We start from the raw sequence: 22,762 nt of genomic DNA, 5'->3' as shown, positions 1-22,762 counted from the left end.
CCATATTCTACGTATCGAATAAAAAAAATTAAAAACAACCTTTACCTTGATAAAAACCATTAAAAATTTAGATATCGGCCCTTAAATGGGAAAACAGTCAAAAGTTCAAGCTCTTCGCTTTTTGATTAATCGCGAATTTACAAATAAAAATTACAAATCGCGAATTCGAAATCTCAAAAAAAAAGAAAAAATCGTTGATAAAAGGTAAACTTTAAACGTTTTCGCAACTATAGGCATCGTCAGTTTTTTTACAATCGTCAGGTTTTTTACAATGACAATAAAACATGAATTTACTATTGTTATTTACAATATTTCACATATATTTTAATTCTAAACCATCCTGTTAAAAAATTAGCCAATCACAATTGACCTCCTAAATTAAAATTCAGATTGAAATACATTTAAACTCTGAAATTAATTAAAAGATTTTTAATTAATTTGAGTGGAAGTTTTTGAGTCATAATTTCAATTTTGGCATGGACGTTTTTGGTGTTCAGTGTCAACTCCCTGCTCCTAAACTCGTCGCGCGTGTTCAAGCGCGGTTTCTCTTTACTGGTTTGTATTGCTTGTAATAATAACTGTTTTGTTTGGTTGTTCGTCCCATCTATAATTTCCCAGTTAACATCTGCGCTATTTCCTTAAGTCTGCATTGCTGGAGGTGGAGGCCAAAGTAGGCACTGCATTTCTAGTGGTCAAAAGTCGAACAGTTTGTCCGACATAGGTTGAAGTGCATCCACTACATGACAGTTTATAAACCACTCTTGACTTGAGGTCATTAGAAATGCTGACTTCAGCGATGGTAAACAAGATTCTAGTTTTCTTGTGATGAAGACCTCTTGAACGTTGTTGTCTTCTTGCATCAATAGATTTTCTCGAGTAAGTTCACAGGTTCCTATCTCTGTTGACTTGGGTGTCGTTCAAGGCTAGTTTTTCAGGGAAACTTGGAAGTGGTCTTTAATATACTTTACTGTATTGATGCTTAGACTTTATACAATAATTGAGGTGTTTTTTCTTCTGCTTTTTAAAATAAGTCTATCCAGGTGGAATTCAAAAGAAAAATGGAACATTCCAACTAAATTGAATATTAACAAGGATAGCCGGTTACTGTGCAAGTAGCGCAGGATGTTCCAACCTTAGTCTTAACCAAGTTTTCCCAAATTATTGTCGTAATTTTTGGCGTAGAGTGATAAAAGAAGCTGAACAAAAAACTAGGGATTAGTTTTGATCGGCTGCCAAATTGAAATTAGCAAATTGAAAATTAAATTTTGTACAAAAACTAGTAGAAAAAGTTTGAATTTTTGCGGTTTTGAATTTATCAAATTTTTGATTCCAAAAAAGCGGTAGAATAGTAAAATACTCAAGGTAAACTAACGTTAAATTAAGTAAAGTTAAGCGCCTAAATAAATAATTCAAGCAGTTGATATAAGATTGCTCGCTCATTTTTTTCGCTCGAAATCAAAAATTTCAGACGAAAAATCAAAAAATTCAAACATGTTTTTCTCGAAATTTGAAACTGTTTTGAATCTTTTAATGTCGTTCGAATCACGACTGAAAGGGCTCTAATATGATTTATCACTCAAACCTGTCCGATGATTATTTGTGGTTGCTGATTTTGCGTGGAAAACAAAAAGTTGAAAAAAAACTAAAACACCCGAATACAAAGTTCCCCCCAATTTTCAATGGTCGGAACTAAAACATATTTTCAAAACAAACCTTTTTTGGCAGCAACCAGAACACACGTTTTTGTTTTTTTTCAGAATTGTTTAATATAGTGGCCGAAATAAAACGCAAATACAAGTTTCTACTCTAAATAAAATGCATAATTTCAAGGTTTGTTTTAGAGTATTTATTTGGACCTTTTTGTTTAATGTTTGATTGAAGTGACTGCAAAGGATCTGAGTTACCCTCAGTGAAGGTTACAATTATTTTGATGCACTTACCTGTGCATTTTTCAGCTGAACAAAAGAACTTTTTTGTTTTTTGAACAATGTTTTAACCCGCATGATCAATTTTGTTCACGCTTATGCGAAAAACTGTTCACTCGTATAGAAAACTTATTTCAATTGGTAAAAACTGGCTCTATTAGACCCGGATTAAACTGATAAATACCTCAAATTAAAATTTTTAACTTTCAAAAAGGTTACTTTAGATCGTTTGCTGTGAGACTAAGAAAATGTCCAAAATTGACCTTTAAATTAGGGCTTCTTTAGAGTTTAAACTTACTGTTGCAATTAATTTCGTTCTCTAGTGTATCCCACCCTTCAATTATCTGTTGTCAATTTTTTTCCCTGAGTAAGTTTCTTGCGAGTTTTGACTATTTTTGTTCAGTCAGAATTGAGTTATCAATTTTGTCTGTTTACATGGCATAAAAATTGGTCGTCTACCTACAGACCGTACTCCAGAAATTGCACACTGTAACTGGCCGAATCGCACAAGCACATGTTAACTCAATATCAATAAGCAACTTTATCTGCCCTGAAAACTATATGCAAATGTCATTTCATAAATTCGTTTGCTACCTTCATTAAGTAAAACGGGCAGTTTCTATCAATAAAATCCGCTAAAATTGGCTTCTTTAGTAGTCGTTTTTAATTTTTTTTCAGATCATACTCCTAACTATGGGGGGAGGTAAAATGTTTGTTCCACCATGGAAATCACAAAAGGTGAACGGAATAGAAGATCTAGAAATGGTCCAGTCGCATTTGAAACAGTTGGGTCTCAAGGATCCATGGTTGCGCGATGAAGTCTGGAGGTACAAAACGAATGATTTAAGGTTCAGGACATTCTTATGGCACCCTCGTTACATTGCCCTCGGAATTGGACTTGCAGCTGCTGCCGTTTACTATGACAAATTGTACGATAGATCTCATCAGTGTCCTCCGTTTCACGTGGAATGAAAGGCTGATTAACGAATAATTAACTAAAAACTGAGTTTGAAAAAAATGGATCTTAACTTTACTGACTGTAGAATACAACAAATTGATAAATAGTTTCTTTTATTAGCACAACCATGTTCAAACGCCAATTTTAGCTGGAAGGGCTTGAGTGAGATGATTGAGTGAAAAAGATGGATAACAAAGGTGCATTTGTAAACGTGACTGGCAGATAAATTATAATGGTATGTGTAAAACATATCGCTTCTTCCTGCCAATTATCACTCTTTTCAAATAGATTAATCTGCCTACTGAAGAAGTTAAATAATTTCTTCTGTAATAAAAACCATCATTATTTAATGGATAGAGATAATTTTTGCGACCACCTGCAAATGAGGAGGAAATTTGTATTCGGGTCTGTTTGTTTTTTCTTTGTTTTCCACGCAAAATCAGGTACCACAAATAATTATGGGAATAGATCGAGTCATATATCATATTAAAGCCCTTTCAGTCGCGATTTGAACGACATTAAGAAAATTTCAAAGAGTTGTCTCAGTCTCGAGAAAAACAGGTTTGAACGTTTTGTTTTTTTAGTCTAAATTCAAGCGAATAATGTGAGCGAGCAGGCTTACAATTGCTTATTTTTGCTTGATTTAAGCCGTGAAAACTTAGTTTTACCCAAGTAAAGTTTTTTTTTTGGTTTTCTTAGTAATTTTTCCACAGTTTCTGCCTATACTATGACTCGAATAATCCTAAGTTCCAGTTTGTCGTTCAGATCCTGTTTATCACACCACGCAGAAAAAAAACGACACTCAATTGAGAGAGAAAACTGTTTGTAATTTTTAGACTATTATCGGAACATTCTGTGCTACTTGCACTGCAACCGTCTATCCTTGTTTGGTGTTGAAAAGTTTGAAGTCTGATATTTTTTTGGTTTCATTCCGGTTCTAGACTGTTTCGCCGTGAATAACTTAGTTCCCGGGATGACTGAAATTTGGTTAAACCTAATAACTACATGTTTTTTAGAACAAGAAATCCAACAATTCCCACTGTATCAGAAATCAAATTGGAAAAGTAATTAAAGATATTGGGTATCATTATGACTAATTGCTTTTCGTTCAAGCGTCATATCTGAATACTTCGCGATAGTTGGAAAATTGTTGTTGTTGTTATTTAAAAAAACACGTTTTCTTTAATTATGTTTCTTTTCGAGATAATGTTGATACGCTTCCGGATTCAGTCATTTTGGTTCTTTGCCCTTTTTTGTCTTTTGTGGCAATATTCATCAAATTGCGTTTTTTCGTTTTGTTGAACTATTTCTTCAAAGTTGCCTTTGTCGCTACTTAATGTGCTGATCATAGAAAAGCGAATATCTAATTAGAAATCAATCAAAATGCAGACAGTTTTGTCAATTTCGACTTCGTCAGGCATTGATTAGAATCTGAAAAAATAGCCAGACATATTGATTATGTACAAAAGGTGAAATTTATGAAAATAAGCAAGAACAAAGTTTAAAATAGCAACAAAGTGTAAAGAACTGCAAATGTTGAGCATAGTTTTTTCGCGGATGTTTCATGAGAAAACGCGGATGTTTCATGTTTTTTAATGTTGGTTGTTGTAGGGGCATGGAGAGTTTGTTTTCAGATTCTAATCAATGCCCGACGAAGTCGAAATTGACTAAACCGGTTGCATTTTAATTTTTTTAAATTGTTTTTGTCTGACGGGTGTTTCTTGTTTTAGGAATTAAAATCGGCATTTGTTTTCGTCTTCAGAGCTTCAATATCATATGTTTGTTCTTAGCAGCGTCTGTTTCTTGTTTCTGCTTTTTTGTTTCATTCTAGGTTTTTTCTTCCAATTTTTATTTAAGCAATTAGAATAATAAATAAATTTTGAATTGTTTTTGATTTTTTCACTAGTTTTTTTTTCTGATGAGGTGCGTGGTTTTTTTCTGACTTATTTTGATTGTTGCAAAATGATGGAAAATTTTTCAGTAATTGTCCTTACTGAAGAAAATCAGATTGCGTTTTTTTCTACAGTGCGTGGTTTACAAATAGTTTCTGCATGTATTCTGCATAGCTGGTCAGTTTAAAACATCGGTTGGTGTCAAAATGATTTTGCTGCTCGTTTAATTTTCAAAAATTATTTTCCAACTTTTTTCCCATCTGATTTCTGAAAACTTTTTCTTGACAGATATTTTTTTTCATCGCATTTTGTCTCTGTATCTGTTGGCTTATAGGCTTATTTTAGATAGAATTTAAGTGAGAGTTAGAATTTTCTAACAAAATGTTTTTGTTGTTTTTTCAAAATGAGATTTTATTTGGATAATTTTTGTAAGTAAAGTGTCTCTCAAAAGTGTAACATTGTTCCGAAAATGTACTCTCAGACCTCACACAGTCTAAACTAATAAAAAAAAAATTGGTCATTTTCTTTGCATGCTTATTTAGCAGCCATTTACCTATGCATCGCGCATAATTTCAGCTTCCTAACGTTTATACTTCGTTTTTCACGAAGGTTTTAAGTATGTTCAATTTTGTTGCAGTTTTGTTGCGGGGTTCATAGAAGAAACTACTTCGGAGAAAAGTCAATGCTATTCTACTTGACTCGAAAAAAACTCAAGATATAAGTTTCTTTATCCCCCAAAGTTTCTCTTAGTGAGTTTATCCCCCTCATGCTACAATAATTGCTCCAACTCGTCGAGGCATGCTGTCAATAAGGTCTAGGCCTATTTGTAGAGGAATACCAATCGATTCGTCCTGAACCTGTTACCAAAGTTCTTTTATGCTGCTGGGGGGATCAGGATATGTTTGTAGTCTACGCTTCAAGCGATGCCATAAATTCTCGATCGGATTAATATCTGGTGACTGTGCTCGCCAGTCCAGAATTTGAACCCAGTTATTTCCGTCAAATTCTTTTTTTGCCCAGTTGGAATTATGTTTTGCGTTGTTATATTGCTGAAAAATTTTATCTTTTCTGGTCCAACTGAAGTGCTCTATAATTCCAAGAAGGTTGTCTGTCAGAATTTCTGTATAAAGACTGGCATCCATACTTTTTGTCGATTTTGCAAATTTGGGCCACTTTCTGGCGAAGTCATGCATCTCCAGAGCATCAAACTTCCACTTCTTATTTCAGTGTCCCTTGCACATGCTGATCGCGATTGGGTGTATGAGGCTTCTTCAACACTCACTGCTACCCATCAGACCTGATCGGTTTTAGTTTCATCCGATCAAACTACACGCCTCCAATCATCGATAGTTCAATGACGATAGCGATGCCCAAATTCTAATTTTCGGGGTCGATGTCGGGGAACTTTGGGCTTTTTTTCTTGATCTGAGGTTTCACACCGGCATCCTTTGGACTGTCTGGGGAGAAACCCGTTTTCCTTTCTCAGAAAACAGCTCACACGCTTCAGCTGGTGCTGTATCTAGATTAATTGACCGCACCAGTTTTCGTTCATTCGGTCCGTCAAATTTCGCGGACGACCACCATATTTTGTAGGCAGGGGAGATAATTGTGCTTTCCGTTTTCTGGATATAGTCATGAGTCAAATTTGCTTTCTGGGCAATTGCCCAGCTTGAAAGTTCCATCAATTCACGAATATATGACTGCACTGAAGCTCCAACTGACTTCATTTCGTTAGCTTAGATTGATTTTTGTATCTAATATGAAGACGCAAGATAAAAAAAAGTGGAATGGCTTTAAACTTATCAAATAAAAGCAAAGACAAAGTCAAGTTAGGAGTGAAAATGTGAACAAAACTGTAACAGTATCGAACAAATTTGAAACCTTCGTGAAAAATGGGGTGTAATTGTTAGTAAGCTGAATTTATGTGCGGTGCTTTGGTAAATACCGGCTAAATAAGCATGCAAATAATAATGACCGAGTTTTTAATGGTGTCAACTGTGTAAGGGCTGAAAGTGAAATTTTGAAACTTTGGTACAGTTGTATGACACTGAAAAAATAAATTGTTCCCTTCCTTAAAGCAAATTGATTTAAGTATATTTTCTTGAAAAAAAAACTTTTATTTACGGCTCTCTGTGTTTTAATCCAGTTTTCTTTTAGATAAATTTGAATTACCGCTCTCATTTTAAAGTTTAAAATTTTTTACAGTGTAATCGATTTCTCACTACTCTCATATTCGTTACAGTTACTCATATCTTAGCCTATCTATCAGATAGGTAGCCAAAAGGCAAAGGTAGTTGCACGTCAAATTCCATAGTCCGGAGTAATAAAATCGAAGAGAATCAATGCTTTTTCATTGTCATTCTTTTTTTCAAAACGGAAACATGGCATAAATCTTGATAGTGTTTATAGTCTTTGTTCGTGATATTTAAATAATAAAGCAAGTTCGAAATAGATATGATATTATCAAAAAACAAAGGACCCGCTTGATAATTTTTTTGAATTTTCCTTATTTTTTATTTGGTCTGCTTAACTCAATGTGGTCAGAAAATTCTGTGCTACTTGCACAGCAACCGGCTATACTTGTCGTTGCGCGACCACTGATAGTCTGGAGAAACTTTGTCTCCGATTGTTTTTGTTCCGACTATTGAAAGTTGGTAATAACTTTGGATTCATGTTTTTTTTGTTTTCCACGCAAAACCAGGTATCACAAATAATCATCGGATGGATTGATTGATTTATCATATTAAAGACTTTGCAGTCGTGGTGCGAACGTCATTTAAAAATTTTCAAAAACTGTCCCAGTGGCGAGAAAATCTAATCTGAAGTGTTACAGTTTAGGTCTAATTTCGAGCAAGTGGAGCGATCAAGTTACGTTCGTTATAAAAAACTAGGCCAATAAAAGTGGATTGTAATCAAAGGAAAACTCGTTTTGGATGCTTGCATTAGCGTTTTTTGTGCAATAAATTTTTTCAACTTATTTTGAAATTATTCTGCAAAATAATTAGAAAACCGTATAGAAACTTTTTTCAATCTTTTGTTTCATTTGTTGTTTGTCCTTAAACTGACAACCTTAAACCTCAAACCCGCAGATTACATTGTTAGATTGGCATGGAGAATTTTGTTGTCTTCCCTTAAATGGCTGTAAATGAATTTTTTTAGCTTAAATTAGCAGTTTAGCACTTTCTCGGAACCTAAAGTTCGAAAAATTCATGGAATCGTAAATTGTTTCGATCCGCTTTTATTTTTTTTGCTTTCTTATGAATTCCAACAATAATTGTAGTTACCTGAAACCAGTAATATTTTTTCATCTAGTTTTGTCTTTCGTCCGTTGCCCCGAAAAAAAAAGTTTTTGAAAAAATTGTTTTTCATTGCTGTTATCGAAATCTGCAATCCTTGTTTTTTAACTTTCCTAGCTTTTCTTTTTTCATTTTTATAACATGAGGGTGTAAATTGAAAGATTTGTTGACAGTTATTTCCATTTTGTGGATATTCCAACTTGCAGAGAAGTTCGAGCATTTTTCCATCAGCTAATTATTCTCGAATTTTCATAATTGTCGAGATTGTTGAAAAATGGTTTCTGTATGATGGTAAAATCTCGCTGGATTTTAAGTTTTAATTCGTATCCACCAAATTGAAATTTTACCTAAATTGTTCCGATATTATTCAGGTTTATTCTGACTTATTTAATGTTTACCCTTGCGATAAGCAAGGGAGGGTATTGCAATCGGATACTAGACTTTTTCTCATAAATAACTTTGTCCACAGGACTAATCTGGACTCGCGGTACCTTGGTTCATAATGAATTCAAATTTCATAGTGTCTCCTGCACTATTAGCTTGGTAGATAACGAATACGCTTGGGTCGGCAAAGGTCTTTGGTTTGAATCTGACTAGGACCTGTTTTTTTTTTCAAACGGTAAATATTCCGGTTTAAAAAAATTCGGTCTATTATTTGTCTTCTTATGTTTTGTCGGCTTATTTGTCGCATTTAAGAATCGTTTTTCTTTGCTGCAAAAACTTGCTGCAGTTTTCACTGTGGTTGCTTTAAGTGTTTAGCATTTTAAAAATCCGGCCGAATCGAAAATTGGTTGTAATTTTACCTACTCCATTTGTCATTTTGTTTTCATTTGTCTTTTACCGGATTAATAACTTTTGGTTTAATTTATATCGATCAAGTGGCCTCTAATTGCGTCGTTCGGGGATCGATTTTTTTTTGCGTGTGTGCGTGTTCTCTGAGGAGAAAGGGACTTAAATTGTTTTGTAGTTAAGATTTTTTTTGGCTTAAAGGTTTTCTGCTCAAGTGTTTTCTCAGCTTTATTACCGCGTGGTAATCATAAATTCAAATTCAATCAGCCATCTGGCGTAGAGGTAGCACCACTGCTTGAGATGGGAAAGGGTTGTAGTTCGAATCCGGCCGAGACCTGTTTTTTTTGCAAACTAGATTTTTTTGTGCTTTTTTGGTCTATCGTATGTCTGCTTATTTTCGTCAGTTTAGTCCCGCAGAAATGTATTCTTTGAAAATTTGGCTGATTTCTAGCATATAGAAAGCTCTTTGTAAATTGTCGAATGATGCAGTCAAGTTTGTTCCGGATATTGTGGGCTTTTGTTGCAATTTGTTATTGACAAAACGATTTTTGAATTTTTTTCTTCCTTTTGTTTCCGTTCGATTTTGATCGTAGGTATTCATATTTGAATCGCAAGTGGTGCGAAGCTCAGCTTCTCTGTGTAACAATAGGATAGCTGAATCATGCAAACTTATTCCTTCCGATTTTATTATTTTATTTTTGAGCACTTAAAGATTTCTTTTAGTCAAAACTTCACTTGCTGCGTTATTATGAGCTATTTAATTCGATAGCCGGATTCGTCCGTTTTAATTGTATTTGCATTCAGTTTGTTATTTAAAATAAATTTCAAAGAAATTAAGGTAATTTTGCAATTTTCTTTTGCAAAAACCTTTAGATTTCATCGGGGTATTCATTTTCAGTCTGGTGAGAAAAGTACTTCTATGAAATCTGAAGTTTAAGATTTTTTCCCAAATGCTCGCAACCTAAAGAATTGCGATCGAACCTTAAATTTCAAATTCTTGAAATTTTTTTTGGAAAACAAACTAAATGCAAATACAATCGGCTACGGTTTAAATAACTCAGAATCGATAGCTGGATTGTTTTCAGGTTAAAAGCTTGAAGCAGCCATGCTTGAGTCATACGTGGCTCCCTTGCTCATGAGTTATGTGAGCAAGTACATCAAAAACATTCAGCCACGTGATCTCAATCTCTCAGTTTGGAACGGAGATGTAACACTTCACAAACTAGACCTGCGCTTGGACGTGATCGAACAGGAACTGAAGATGCCTTTCAAGTTGCTTAGTGGACATATCAACCAGCTAGATCTGAAAATACCCTGGATGACTCTGGGTTCCGAGCCAGTTGTTGTTAACATCAGCACCATTGAACTTGTATTCACACTAAAGCCAGCACCGATGTCTGGAGCTGGAACAAGCCAAGAGCAAACATCAGCTGGCCGAACTGCAGAGAGCCGAAATTTAGATCCAGTGGCGAGCAATTTACAGCCTAATCCTGACCAGACGATGTCCTCGAGTTACACTCAGAATTTCGTAACAAAAATAATCAACAATGTCTCAGTAAATATCAATAATTTGATCTTGAAGTACATCGAAGACGATATTGTGTTTTCTCTGAACCTGACTTCGCTTCGCTTGTTCACAGCGAATGAAAACTGGGGACCTGCTTTTGTAGACGCAGCTCAAAATGAAAATTTAGCTGTGCGAAAAGTGTGCAATATTAGAGACTTAACCATCTGCCTGGACAAAAGAAATAACAATGGTGTAATAGAGTCCTATCAAGATCCGATTTTATACCGATGCTCATTTGCAGTTCGAACGCACATAACTTTCGATTCACCATCCTGCAGTAGAACAAAGACTGTGAAGGTTCATGTGTTTTTCGATTCCTTCGAGCTTTCGATTTCGGATGTCCAGCTGCCGATGTTTCTCAGATTAGTTTCTTTGATAATCGAGATCTACTATGGATCTCTTGAACTTCCAAACAGATGCGTTTACATTGAGTCTGACCTCTCTCCAAGCGACCGTGATGCAATGAACCAAAGCAGTGCCGTAACGATCAGTCCTGAATTGGACATAGAACATAATCTAGAAGCTTTGCAATTGGATGACGGCTCTGAAAACCAGGAAGGGTGGATCTCTTGGGCCTGGTCGCGAGTGCCAGCTGTTTGGAATGACCCAAATGCGTCCACTTCTAAGTTCAAAACGCCTCAGTTGATGTCGATAGGAGTTTATGCAAAGAAGTTCGCCATAACTTTCAAGCCAACATATTCGACTCCCTCTAGAAAATTACCAGTAGAGCCAATATTGCGAATTGATGCCGAAGGATGTGGAATGGATCTTCAGATGTTCGGACTCCTGTTCTTAAGTGTAGATATGGCCTCAACATCCGTGACGTCATCTGTTCACGGGTTCTGTCCATGCGGAGCACGTGACTGTTCCTATGATCAAAAGTTCACTTTCTTCTCTATAGGAGAGCCACTAGGATTTAAAGTTGGTAATAATTATTTGACAAACTCTCTTTTTGACGACGAAGCTCCAGATAATAATGGAATTCAGCCTTCAACGAATTTAGACGCAGACTCACATTTCAAAATTATGACCGAGGAAAGAATGCGAGATGTTTTTGGAGCTTATCATTTCGGTTACGTTTTCCAGCTAAGTGCCAATGAATCCGAAATAGGGGAGATCGTATACAACCCATCAGAGAGACTGCTGCCCTACCCTGAAGCGTCGTGGATGAAGCTGACTGTCTATCCGTGTAATTTAATGATAACTAGTAGTGTTGTTCACAGACTCAGTTTAGTCTTGCAACATGCCTCGAAAGTTGGTGTCAATTATCAGCCCTACAGCACCCCGAAACAAGTAGTACCCAATGAAACAAACCATCGGTTGCCTAGTAATTTGGAGTGGTCATTATTGAACAAATTCATATCGAAGCGACAGAAGTCTGTGAAAGTAATTTCTCCAAACGTAGTGATATCCGTAAGCAATCATCAGCACCTGGAAAGCAGTTTGCCTCTTTTGTATGAAGATCAAACTGTCAACCACTCATTGCCTTTGCTGTGCCTCCAAGCCAATTGTGACTCTATCAGCTTAAACTTTACGACCCCGATGTATGCTAAGCATGTTGTCGGCATGCTGTCATTAGTCCCAAATTTGGACAAGCTTTTGTTCGATCAGTGCTTCGCAACAACAACTGCGAAGATCAATAAGGGAACTCTTTCGTTCTGTAAACTGGTTAACGATCCAAACTCTTCGGCGAACCAGAAGACATTCACTTCTCCAGTAGACATATCATATACGTCCAGCGCGTTGCTGTTGCAAAACTTCTGGAAGGATTCGGACCTCGAGTTCTCAAATTTTTACCAACTCCAAACATCACCACTGGAGCTGTTTTTGAACAAGGCTCAGTTTTTGTTCCTGGCAGACTTTGCCATGAGTTCAAATAGTGTCACCAATCCAAAGACAAACTCTCATTTAAAACTGAGCAGTTCTTCGATCTGCTACGATATCTTTGACGACTCATTGCCTAAATTGCATCTCTTTTCGAGTTACACTGATCTCCAGTCCTACTCAAAAGCAGACTTGATTGTGGCGCGAGCCAATTTTGGACATCTTACAGCTGGTTATTTCCAGGCAACGCAAGGTGGCGGCTACACGCAGATTTTGAAGACGGAATCGAAGAATATGCCGCATGCTTTTATAGAAGTGAAAGCATCTTTGCCTGGTGATTTTCAGAACCTAAATGTGGAAAACAATTCGTTCGAAATCAATGTTTCGTCTTTTAATGCCAGTTTTGTACCTGCTCTTAGAGAGTGGCTATGTTTTGATATCAGATTTCCTGGAAACTGCAACCCTGCAATCAATTACAATTCGCCTGCCTTCTTTTTGTATAAAGGCGAACAGGTTTTCTCGAATTATTGCTCGGCTTCTGTCATTTTAGCAATGTACGAGAAACCACGCGAACAAAATTATTTCATTATGTTGAACAAAATTAAGTGTCTAAATTTCCAAATGTCAACTGAATATAGTCAAGTGAACTTTTACCACCCAAATGGAATCAGTGAAACGCTATCAGTACTGACTATATCCTTACCGGTCATTAAATTAACCAGTCATGGATACAATTCAATATCGGTTGCAAGCGACAGTTCTGCCAGCAGCAATGCGCCTAGGACTTCTGGGTTCCCGTGGTACTTGAATATCCCGTTTTTGGAATTGAAAAGTGACTCGGAAACCATCGTCCTAATCAAGACTACAAGTCTGAATTGTGCCGTGACAAATACTTCAAAAAGTAGTCATCATTCTCCGGGAGGTGAGCACAGTTCAAATGTTTTGGCGCTTTCTTGTCACTTCGATTGCGAGAACGTTCAAATTCTGTTTTCAAACTCTAGATTAATCAAAAGTCTCCACTGTGCCATATTTTTATTCGATGTCGCTTCAAACGTGTGCACAGTCCTGAAGTTCCCAATTGAAAATTGCCATGATGTTCTTGGGAGTGTTGTGAGGGATTCAATGGCAAGTCCGTCTATCATTTGGAGAACTAACGCAACCTCGGACGCCGACAGTGAAGACGCGAACGCCGAGTCAACATCGCAAGGCGCACGACAGAACCAAGGACCAGAGTTCGAATCTGAGTCGCGTAGAAGTGAGCATTCGCCAGCAGTTCCTCAAAGTCTCAAAGTAAACATGTTTTTACAAGCGACGTTGAACAAGTTTGATCTATTGCTGTATAGAAAAATGTCTGAAAAGCCCGCTGTAGTCGCAACTGTGAATGAAATATCCCTGATTGCAGACAAACATTCAACTAGCCTTCAGACGAAAATTAAAGTATCTTCTTTAGAAGTTGTTGATCAAGGCGAAAAGATACTTTCAAGTGATCCATGGTTTCGATATGATACATTTTGTCACTCAGTTTCAACAGATGGTCAAGAAAACGAAGAGGATTTGAGAAATGCGAGTCGTGCCGAGGAGTTTTTGAGACGGTTCCGTCAAAACAACAATAGACCTCGAGAAGCATTCTGCTCGATCATTTTCACGCGAGCTCTAAGTCGAGTTATACTGCAAAAATTAGCCAATCAGACGACGAAGAAGATGCCAAGCGCATCGAAACACGCGGAGAACAATTATGTGAGTGAAATATGTGTCAACATGAGCAGCTTTGATTCGGTGCTGCTGTCGAAAACTATCTCAACATTAATCGATGTGTTCGATTCGTCGGATCTTCAATTTGGGTCAACAAGCACCAGTTCAAAATCACAAGCTGGCAAGAGATCTGGGAAACATTCGAATGTTTTATGTGTTAGAAGTTTACCTTTGATCAATATCAATTTCCAAGAATCCCGAATATGTATTCCTCTATTGGACCAATCACACTTGAAAGGCGATAACGAAATAAGCGCTAACTGTCTTCTGGTTCAAATGGAAAGCCTGCAAGTTTTGCCACATACCGACAGACCAATACAGCGAACCATTCTGAAAAACAGTTTCTACACTAAAGCTTTGTTGTCAGGCGACATAAACGTCCCGGGATCTCTAGTTGAGGACCGACAATACTCATTGACTCTTAGCAATTTCTTCATTGGAGTGGTTCCGTGGGAAGACCTGCTCTTGTCTCCCGACAAACAAAAGCTTGAAATCCTCGATGTTCATAGTCAAAATCCCGCCCTAGAGTGGAACAGAAGTGAATACCTACAAGCAATAATCAGACCCCTGAAAATGGGGCATGTTCTGAACAATGTTTCCATACGCAGTGAGTTCGCCCCTGCTATTGTAATAACGAGACCAATAGCTTCCAAGTACACTGAGTATGTTGTAGTTAGCGGACATTCGGCTCAAATGGAACTGACAAATATAAACTTTACTATCAGCGAGGAACTCTTGCTGTTGGTTCAAAAATTGATGAATGAATACACGTTTGAGCTACCCTCAGAAAATGCTGGTAAAGATGAAAATGAGGAGCTCGAAACTAGACATCTGTATAGTGAATTAGAAACTTCGTTTTGCTCTGAAAAATCGTACCAACAATATAATTTTTCACCTGTGAAAAGAAAACTAGGAACAATCAATGAAGCTCCGTCGAGGAACGCATTTGTGAGAACAAGTGAATTGCATACCAAGAAAAGTGCGTCTAAAAAAGCGATACCAATTGAAGCTCTCCTGATACTCTGTGAGTTCGAAGTTTCACTCAATCTAAATGATGAAATAAACACGTTAAACCCTCTTGGAAAGTTCAACATTCGCAACTCATTTGTCTCATATAAATCGTCTGAAAACGATTTGATCGAAATTGGATCATATGGACTTCAAGTTGGAATTGCAAAAAGTAACGTAGCAAAAAGAAAGTCCATGACTGAAGCAGAACTGTTTGAAAATGTGCTGAGTTGTGTTGGAAGCGGCCGAGATATTGCACCACTTATTCGCGCAAGCGCACATGGCGTTTTCACAAAAAGCATTGATTCGTCTTTGACATGTAAAGCACCGATATCTCTTTGTTTGAACTCGCAAATTATCTCCAAGTTGGATAACTTCAAGCCTTTGTTGGATAAATTTTGTGAGCTATCGGGGGTAGAAAACGAAAAAACGAACGCAGATAAACTTAGCCAGTCATCAGAAGTCCCTGCTGTGACTGAAGAGTTCAAGATTTATCTTGCAGCCACGCTCGAAGAAGGCATCGAAGCTTCAATTTTGGACGATTATGGTCATGCTTTGAGGCTGGCAATTTCGAGAATTAGCTCATCTTGTAACATCGAATCTCAGGCTTCTGTATTCGCCGACGTTGCTATGAACAGCATTCACGCATCATACGTTCATCCTGCTGTCAAGAAGTCCAAAACGTTCGTTGAAACTTTTGACCTCAGGTCGAAGGCTGTGTATATTTTTGAGAAAGATCATACTAATTTGTCGCTCAGTTTTGTAGACGTTGACACTGATTTGGTCAAACTTGAATTAAATAAGCATTTACAAGAATCAATAAAATCGATTGCGTTGTTGAGTAAAATTGTAAGTCAAAAAGATGCAAGAAATGATAGATCACGAGCACCAGTGAAAATTGATTCAACTTGCGTAGCAATAGATATTGATGATCATTCCGAAAGTGAAGAATTAGACTCAGAATTTTCCGAAGGATCTGAAGATGACGTCAGAAATGGAAACTTGACCTATGTGTCTGAGAACTCTCAAGCAAGCCAGTTCCCAGGAGTCAACCAAGTGTCGTTCTCAGATGAAAATGACCCGGAAACATACATGACGTGGTGCTACGATTCTCCGAGACGTCTGAGCAAGCTGGATATAGCCCCTATGCCGTTTAGAACGTCGTTTGAAACCAAAATGAAACCTTGTGTTAATATCGAATTGAGTTCCTGGGATGTGGCTAAACAGAAATTCACTGTTCAATTCGAACGCAAAATTAGTGAAGATGAAATGGTTTCAATTTTGGAACCTGGGTCGGAGTTAGATGTTATTTCTCCCATGTGGAGACTGCGAGTTCTCAACAATGAGCTCTCAACGTACCCGAAGCAAGTGCAAACTTCAGTCTCAAAACAGTCCCTGAAATTAATTTCAGCTGTGTCGCTAGCCGGTGCAACCCGCGTGAATTCATTTGCTCCCCGAAATTCGAGGTCAAACGTGAGCGTACGATTGAATTCAACACTTCAGCTTAACTTGACAGCTTTGAATGCTTGCAATCACTCCAAACTCGCCACAGAATCGATTGGTTTTGTAGACGTTTTCCAATTGAGCACCCAGAATATCAACCTGTTCTTGGATTATTACAAAGAAATGCTTGTTTTCAACTTAAAGTTCACATCACTGACAGTGGATTTATCCTGCGATGGTTTCTTCCAAAATATTGTAAACGTGCCTTCGATTAATGTCGACGGCAAGGTTTCGCCTGATCTCAAAAATGTTGAAGTTTCAACTCAAATCAGTGATGTAAATGTCGAATTGTCTCTTCCGAAACTGCGGGCCATTTCGTCGTTGAACTTTGCCGACATCTGCGAAAACGCGTGTGTGAATTCATATCTTCTCGTAAACAATCTGAAATGCGTGCTTGTTGTTCAACATCCAAATCTTGGAGTTATTAATGTCCCGGCTGAAACTCAAATGCCAGTTCCGCTGCCTATAGAAAGCTCACCGATCAATGTTGCAATTAATACGGATTCGAACTTTGCCAAAGTTCAGTTAGTTAGGTGTCAAACTAAAACTGTATGTCTCTCAGACCATAGAGATCCGAGATATTATTCGGTATCCTTGCGTTGTCGAGAATCAACCGAAAAGTGTAAGTTGGTTTTAATTGAAGTATCAAACTCATTTTCGCTTACCAATCACTTAGACGCGGATTTAAAAGTAGTAACTGATTTATTGTCGCCGAAAAATAAAGTCGTAGTAAAAAGTGCGAAAACAGAAGTTTCGAAAGTAGATGAAGAGAACGAGCGACCGGAAGCAAAGAGCATTATGCTACCATTACCAAACAACGAGGAAATAGTTTTGATGCATTTGAGTTCCAAAGAAAGTGAAACCTCAACGTCAATATCAGTGCTTAAACCGGATCCTTCGAAAAAAGTGAAAATCGGAACCGTAAATGCGGTTTGTAAAATAGAAAAAAGTTTTGCAGTCAGTTTGTATCCCCAATTTACTGTGAGAAATTTGTTACCCTTTGAACTCACTCTGCTGTGCTCAAATTTGAGCGCAAGTTCCGATTCGATAGCCGTTTATCTGAAACCGAATACTACGAAACAGTTGCTTGAACTAAATGGAAATTGTGTGTACGAGGCAAACCTTTTGTCCAATACTGGGTTGCCATTATTTTCCCAACCACCGTTTACTTTTTCAAGCAATACAGTTACCCGAGCTAACATCGGAGATCCTAAACTAAAAGAGGATGCGAAAAAATTGAGCAACATTTTGGCAAGTGTCGACTCCTTCGAAGAAACAAGTGACATTTCGGTAAACATACTCACACTCAAATCGGAAAAGTTTGACCACTCGGCTGATTTGAGTGTGTTTCCGAAACTGGTTCTGATCAACAAATCACAAGTCGAAGTTTCAGTGAAACGTGAAACCCATTTCGGAACAAACAGTATGAAGCTAGGATACAATTCTGGTGCTCTTATCAATCGAGACTGTCCGCAATTGACTCTTAAGTGTAAATCCGAGAATATGGAACTCAGTGAAATAGTAGTCGAATTACTCCAAGATGAAGTGCCAAGAAGTTTCTCAAAGAACACTAATTTGGGTCTAAAATTGAGCGATTCTCAAACTTTCAAACTGTCCTCGTCTTGCAACGAATTAATTTTTTTGAAACTGAATTGTGAAATTTTGGCAGGCACTAGAGTTGTGACAATTTTCGACCAATTTGAAATCTCGAACATGACTGAGTTCAATTTCAAGTACGAATATAGTCTCTGTGAATCAAAGTCATCGTCATATTCCGGCGATTCTGAAATAAAAGTTCTTGATTTGCCAAGTCAGACTGAAGGAAAGGACGTTTTGAATCCATGGAGTCACGAAAATAGCACTGCGCCTGTAATAAAAGTTTTGAAATTGTACGACAGTGAAACAACGAAGTTTATATCGAAAGTAGTTCTCAGCGGATCTTTTGAGACACTTATAAATGTGGGCAAAAGGATATTGTCGCTTAATTTATATAGCATCCAGTCCGGGCCAGATATTGTGAAAATCGAAAATTGTGGACAACCAGGTATTCTGTGTGTAAACATGACCGAAAAATCGTTGATTATAGGAAGTTGCAAAGATCAAAAAGGTTTACCAGAAGAGTTACTTGAAAGCAATTGTAGCTTCTTAACTTTGCTAGGACCTCAAGACACAAAAGTAATCCGAAACTGCAATTTAATTAGAATATGTTCAGGAGAAAGTTCTAAGTTATCAGAATCTAAGAATTGGAGTGACCATATCGACGTTTCTTTAGACGCCATTTCGGTAATGGTTCCAGGAATTGGTTGTATTTATGGACAATTTGAAAGTCAAGGACTGCATACAGTTTTCAAACTGTTGCCAAAACCTTTCGATATTTTATCTCCACGAGAATTTGTTGTTTTGAGTCAAGCAACCAAAATTAGTTTCAAAGCTTGCATAAAATCCACCACTTTTTCCTACTTCGACTGTGCAATTTCGCAAGAGTTTCCATCCGAGATATGCAGACTTACCATCGAAGATTCCGGTTTACAGGTCAATAGTCTGGATCCTCTGTACAATAACAGTTACAAACTAGGAATCTCGATTGGATCTGTTCAAATCGATAACCAGTTAGCCCAAAGTACGTCCCAATTTGACTTTCCTGTCATTTTCCAATTGGAGCGTCCGAAAAGTTTAAACAATAGCGATGACACTGAATTACATGCTGCTTCTTTAGAAGTAGTAATTAAGAAAAGTGACGAATTGTTCAAAGTCCGATCTTTGAAGCTGCAAGCGCAGCCAATGGAATGCCTGTTTGAAGACTCATTTTTCACTACAATGATGTTTTATGGAGCTCAAGTACAACGTCTGATGAAGTCTGAAAATGAGCACGAAAAAAGTAAAGTATCAACGCAAACTTCATCTTTGCTTCCAGTTGAATCTATAGAAATTGCTCCAATATCTGTCAAACTAAGTTTGCACGCAAACATAAAGATCTATATCGCCTTAGATCAGTCCCCGTTATATTTCCATACCTTCAAGAAAGATTTTCTGTCATCTGTGTCTATGAAACGTTTGGGCGAGGATCTGATGTTGCATTACGGATCTGGACTCTTCGTAAAAGCAGGAGTTGCTCTGGGCTCTCTGGATATAATTGGGAACCCGATGAGGTTTGTCAGTGAGTTTAGAACGGGTCTGAAAGACCTTGTAACGATGCCGTACGACGGACTTACCCGAGGCCCGACATCATTTATCACTGGAATCACTGGTGGTGGGTTGTCATGTGTTAAACACATATCATCTGGAGCTCTGGGCTGTCTTGTCAACTTATCATTCAGTATCGCGAAAAATCTTGACCGCATATCAATGGACGCCGAATATAGCAACTACCAGAACCAGTTACGAAGACACAGGCCGGTCTACTTCTCAAATGGAGTGGTCAAGGGGATGACAGGATTCGGAGTCGCACTCCTAGGAGCGGTAGCAGGAGTTGTCAATCTTCCAATTGAGACGATGACAAAAGCCGACGGAAGTTCTTCAGGGCCTCAGTTAGTGGGCCATATGATGAAGGGTGTGAGTGCGGGGTTGGTCGGGGTCCTGGCGAAGCCGATAGGAGGAGCAGCCGACTTTTTGGCTCACACTGGCCAAGGTTTAATGACGACAACTGGATTGACAGTCGAGCATCGGCCGAAAGGACGTCCAAAGTTGCAGATGAATCTCATGAGTTGTCCGACGCCTCATCTGTTTAACACGATCATAACTACTTCAAACTCTTTTCACGTGGATATTGATAAAATTTTGGTTGAGGTTGTAGTGAATGCTACGTTGTCGATAATGTCAACAAAGAATCAGCTGACGATCTGTCTGGGATTGTGTGGCAGAGGACTGTTCATCTGGTTGAGACACACGATTGCAAGTCTGAACATGGAACCGTCATTTGCTTTCTACCCTTTTCATCTCGTCTCTGTGTTTGAAGATAAACTAGAGGAGAATAAAATTTTCCTGCAATTAGATCTGTCAGGTAAATACTTTTTGAATTGCTGGGATCTTTTCCCGCTTTAACTGTGAATTTGTACTTCTGGAATTTTGACTGTTAATGTTTGATTAATGATTTTAAAAATTGGCAACTTATGATTATGATTTTACAAATTTGGCTATTTCAAGCATATTTGGTCCTCGTGCCTCTTCAAATCATTCGGTACGTCATAAAACATTCCTAGATAACGAGAGTTCTTGTTAGTCAAGATAATATTTACCGTCTGTAGTTTCTATAAGCTAATTTATTTAGACCAAAAGGGAGATAACCACCAACTCATTATTGACTCCGACTGCAACAGCAGTGTGGACCTGTTGTCCAGATATGTAGACTCGGCCACCAAACTCACCGCATCCAGGGGTGCCAGAGGCGAACTTAGGGGAGGGGGGAGTAGCAACGAAGAGGAAATGGACCACGAAGAGTCCAAGTCAGGTGTGAACAATATGACGTCTTCTTCGGGTGTCCGAAAAAGCAGTGAAACTTGTTCGTCTTTCGCAGGAGAATCAGATAGCAAAACTTCGTCGAATTCAACACTGAACAACGATACTAATTCAGTCAACGTTACAAGCCGAATTCTTAATTTGTATTTTGAAACTGCCGACAAGAAACTTTTCATGGCGAAATTCAACATGCTGAACTTGCGTTTTAGAAAGGAGAAGGGTTTGAAAGATAAACTACAAATTGTACAGTTAATGTAAATGTAAAATATTACAATAGCCTCATTATCTAAATTGAATTATAAATAAAAACGGTTATGGAAAAGTGTTATTTATATGGGAATGTAATTTAGTGTATCTCTCTTTGAAGCGAGTTAAGCAAAACGAGACAAAGTTGTCGACCTCGCCGTTAGCCTGCGTTTTTTGGGCATTAGAAGCAGACAAGTTATTCGGCGTCGACTTAAGCTGACAATGAAACTGGCGCATGCTTAATTTTAATAAAAACAGTTCAAATACCGCAAATGAATGGAAATGGCAAGTCTTGAGGCTTTTCAAAAAGTTGTAAATTTTGTCAACCTTTATTAGGTACACCAAAATGATTTCCGAGTGCCTCTGAAACCCTACGAAGAACGTATTTTGGCAAAAAATTTGTGCCGAAGTCGAATTTTTAAACAAAAACCGACAAAAATGCCGTTTTTTGACACTTTGAACATTTTGACCAAAGATTTTTGTTGGCGCACTCTTGCCGGACTTTATTAGAGAACATTGGGTTCAATGACGCCTTCAGAAAAGTTTTAGGGTAAGTCAACGAAAACTGGTTGTAAAATAGAAGCAATGGGAAAAATAGTACCAGAATTTAGAGGGAAGCTGAAGAGTGTAAACATTTTTTCCGGGTGCAAGCGTGTTATTCAAATCGGTTAATAGTGTATTAGGAAAACTTCTCCAAAATATTTCTGATAAGGTTTCAATGAACGAAATAAAGATACTTTTTCAGGTGTGTAGTTTTTAGTTTTCTTTTTTTTGAAATAAGTCTTAAGTTGATTTTTACATTTAAAATGATTTTTACAAGTTGATTTTAAATTGTTCTTCAAAAACAAAAATATAAATTGAGCAAAAAAAAATTCACTTTGATTTTGTCTCGTCAAAAGAGGGCAGTCTTTTCGAAATGTTTCCTCTTTTCAAAAAAGGCCAGTTTTTTCAGTCTCCTTGAAAGAATTGACATTTTTCTTACTGACAGGCGGATCCGATTTTATTTCTTTTTTGGGCTTCACTACTTAGGGTTTTTTAAGGTGGACCAAAATTTATCGCCGACAATTAATTGACGTTGACATTTGCGTTACGTTTGTTGTTTCTCCTGTTCAAGAAACTTGCATTGTTCTCAAACCGGCGGTGTTAATAAATTGCGCCGATAAGTTTTTGTTCCTCTATTAAGACCATAATATGTAGTTGACATAATTCTTAAATCAACTTTTCTAAATTTTAGTATTTTTTAGCAGCTCCAACTATTATTCTAAACTCGACATCTTAAACGGCAAGTTACTCTACTCGCCCGTACCTAATGTGTTTTCTGCTTGTCACCGAACTTTTTTCGAAGTTCAGATCTGCGCAAAAAACTATTGTAACTAATTTTTTCTAACTAAATTTTTAGCTCAATATCAATGTCTTACAAATGCCTTAGCAAATTAAACGCTCATCTTTAACAAATAAGTCCCTCATATTAAAAACCTTGTGACTATTATGTGTTATAGCATCTAATTTAAAAGTGCATTTCTGTTGCTGATAAAGTTTCTTGTAAA

At 37.4% G+C, this 22,762-nt stretch overlaps 1 protein-coding gene across 1 annotated transcript; it reads left to right on the top strand.

The window, feature by feature from the left end:
- Nucleotides 1–9,949: 9,949 nt before the first annotated feature.
- On the top strand, nucleotides 9,950–21,303 carry LOC134845284 (intermembrane lipid transfer protein VPS13B-like). Its single transcript, XM_063862229.1, has 2 exons — nucleotides 9,950–20,514; nucleotides 20,782–21,303. The coding sequence occupies exons 1-2, from the start codon at nucleotides 9,966–9,968 to the stop codon at nucleotides 21,225–21,227; spliced, it is 10,995 nt and encodes a 3,664-aa protein (XP_063718299.1). The 5' UTR covers nucleotides 9,950–9,965; the 3' UTR covers nucleotides 21,228–21,303.
- Nucleotides 21,304–22,762: the final 1,459 nt, after the last annotated feature.

Source organism: Symsagittifera roscoffensis, chromosome 4, assembly GCF_963678635.1.
Source record: "Symsagittifera roscoffensis chromosome 4, txSymRosc1.1, whole genome shotgun sequence".
Classification (NCBI taxonomy): Eukaryota; Metazoa; Xenacoelomorpha; order Acoela; family Convolutidae; genus Symsagittifera; species Symsagittifera roscoffensis.
This window is presented reverse-complemented; position numbering and strand designations above follow the sequence as displayed.

Coding starts and splice junctions, on each gene's coding strand:
- LOC134845284 (XM_063862229.1), top strand. CDS start 9,966: ATGCTTGAGTCATACGTGGCTCCCTTGCTCATGAGTTATGTGAGCAAG. Junction 20,515..20,781: donor CCTGCAATTAGATCTGTCAG/GTAAATACTTTT, acceptor TAATTTATTTAG/ACCAAAAGGGAGATAACCAC.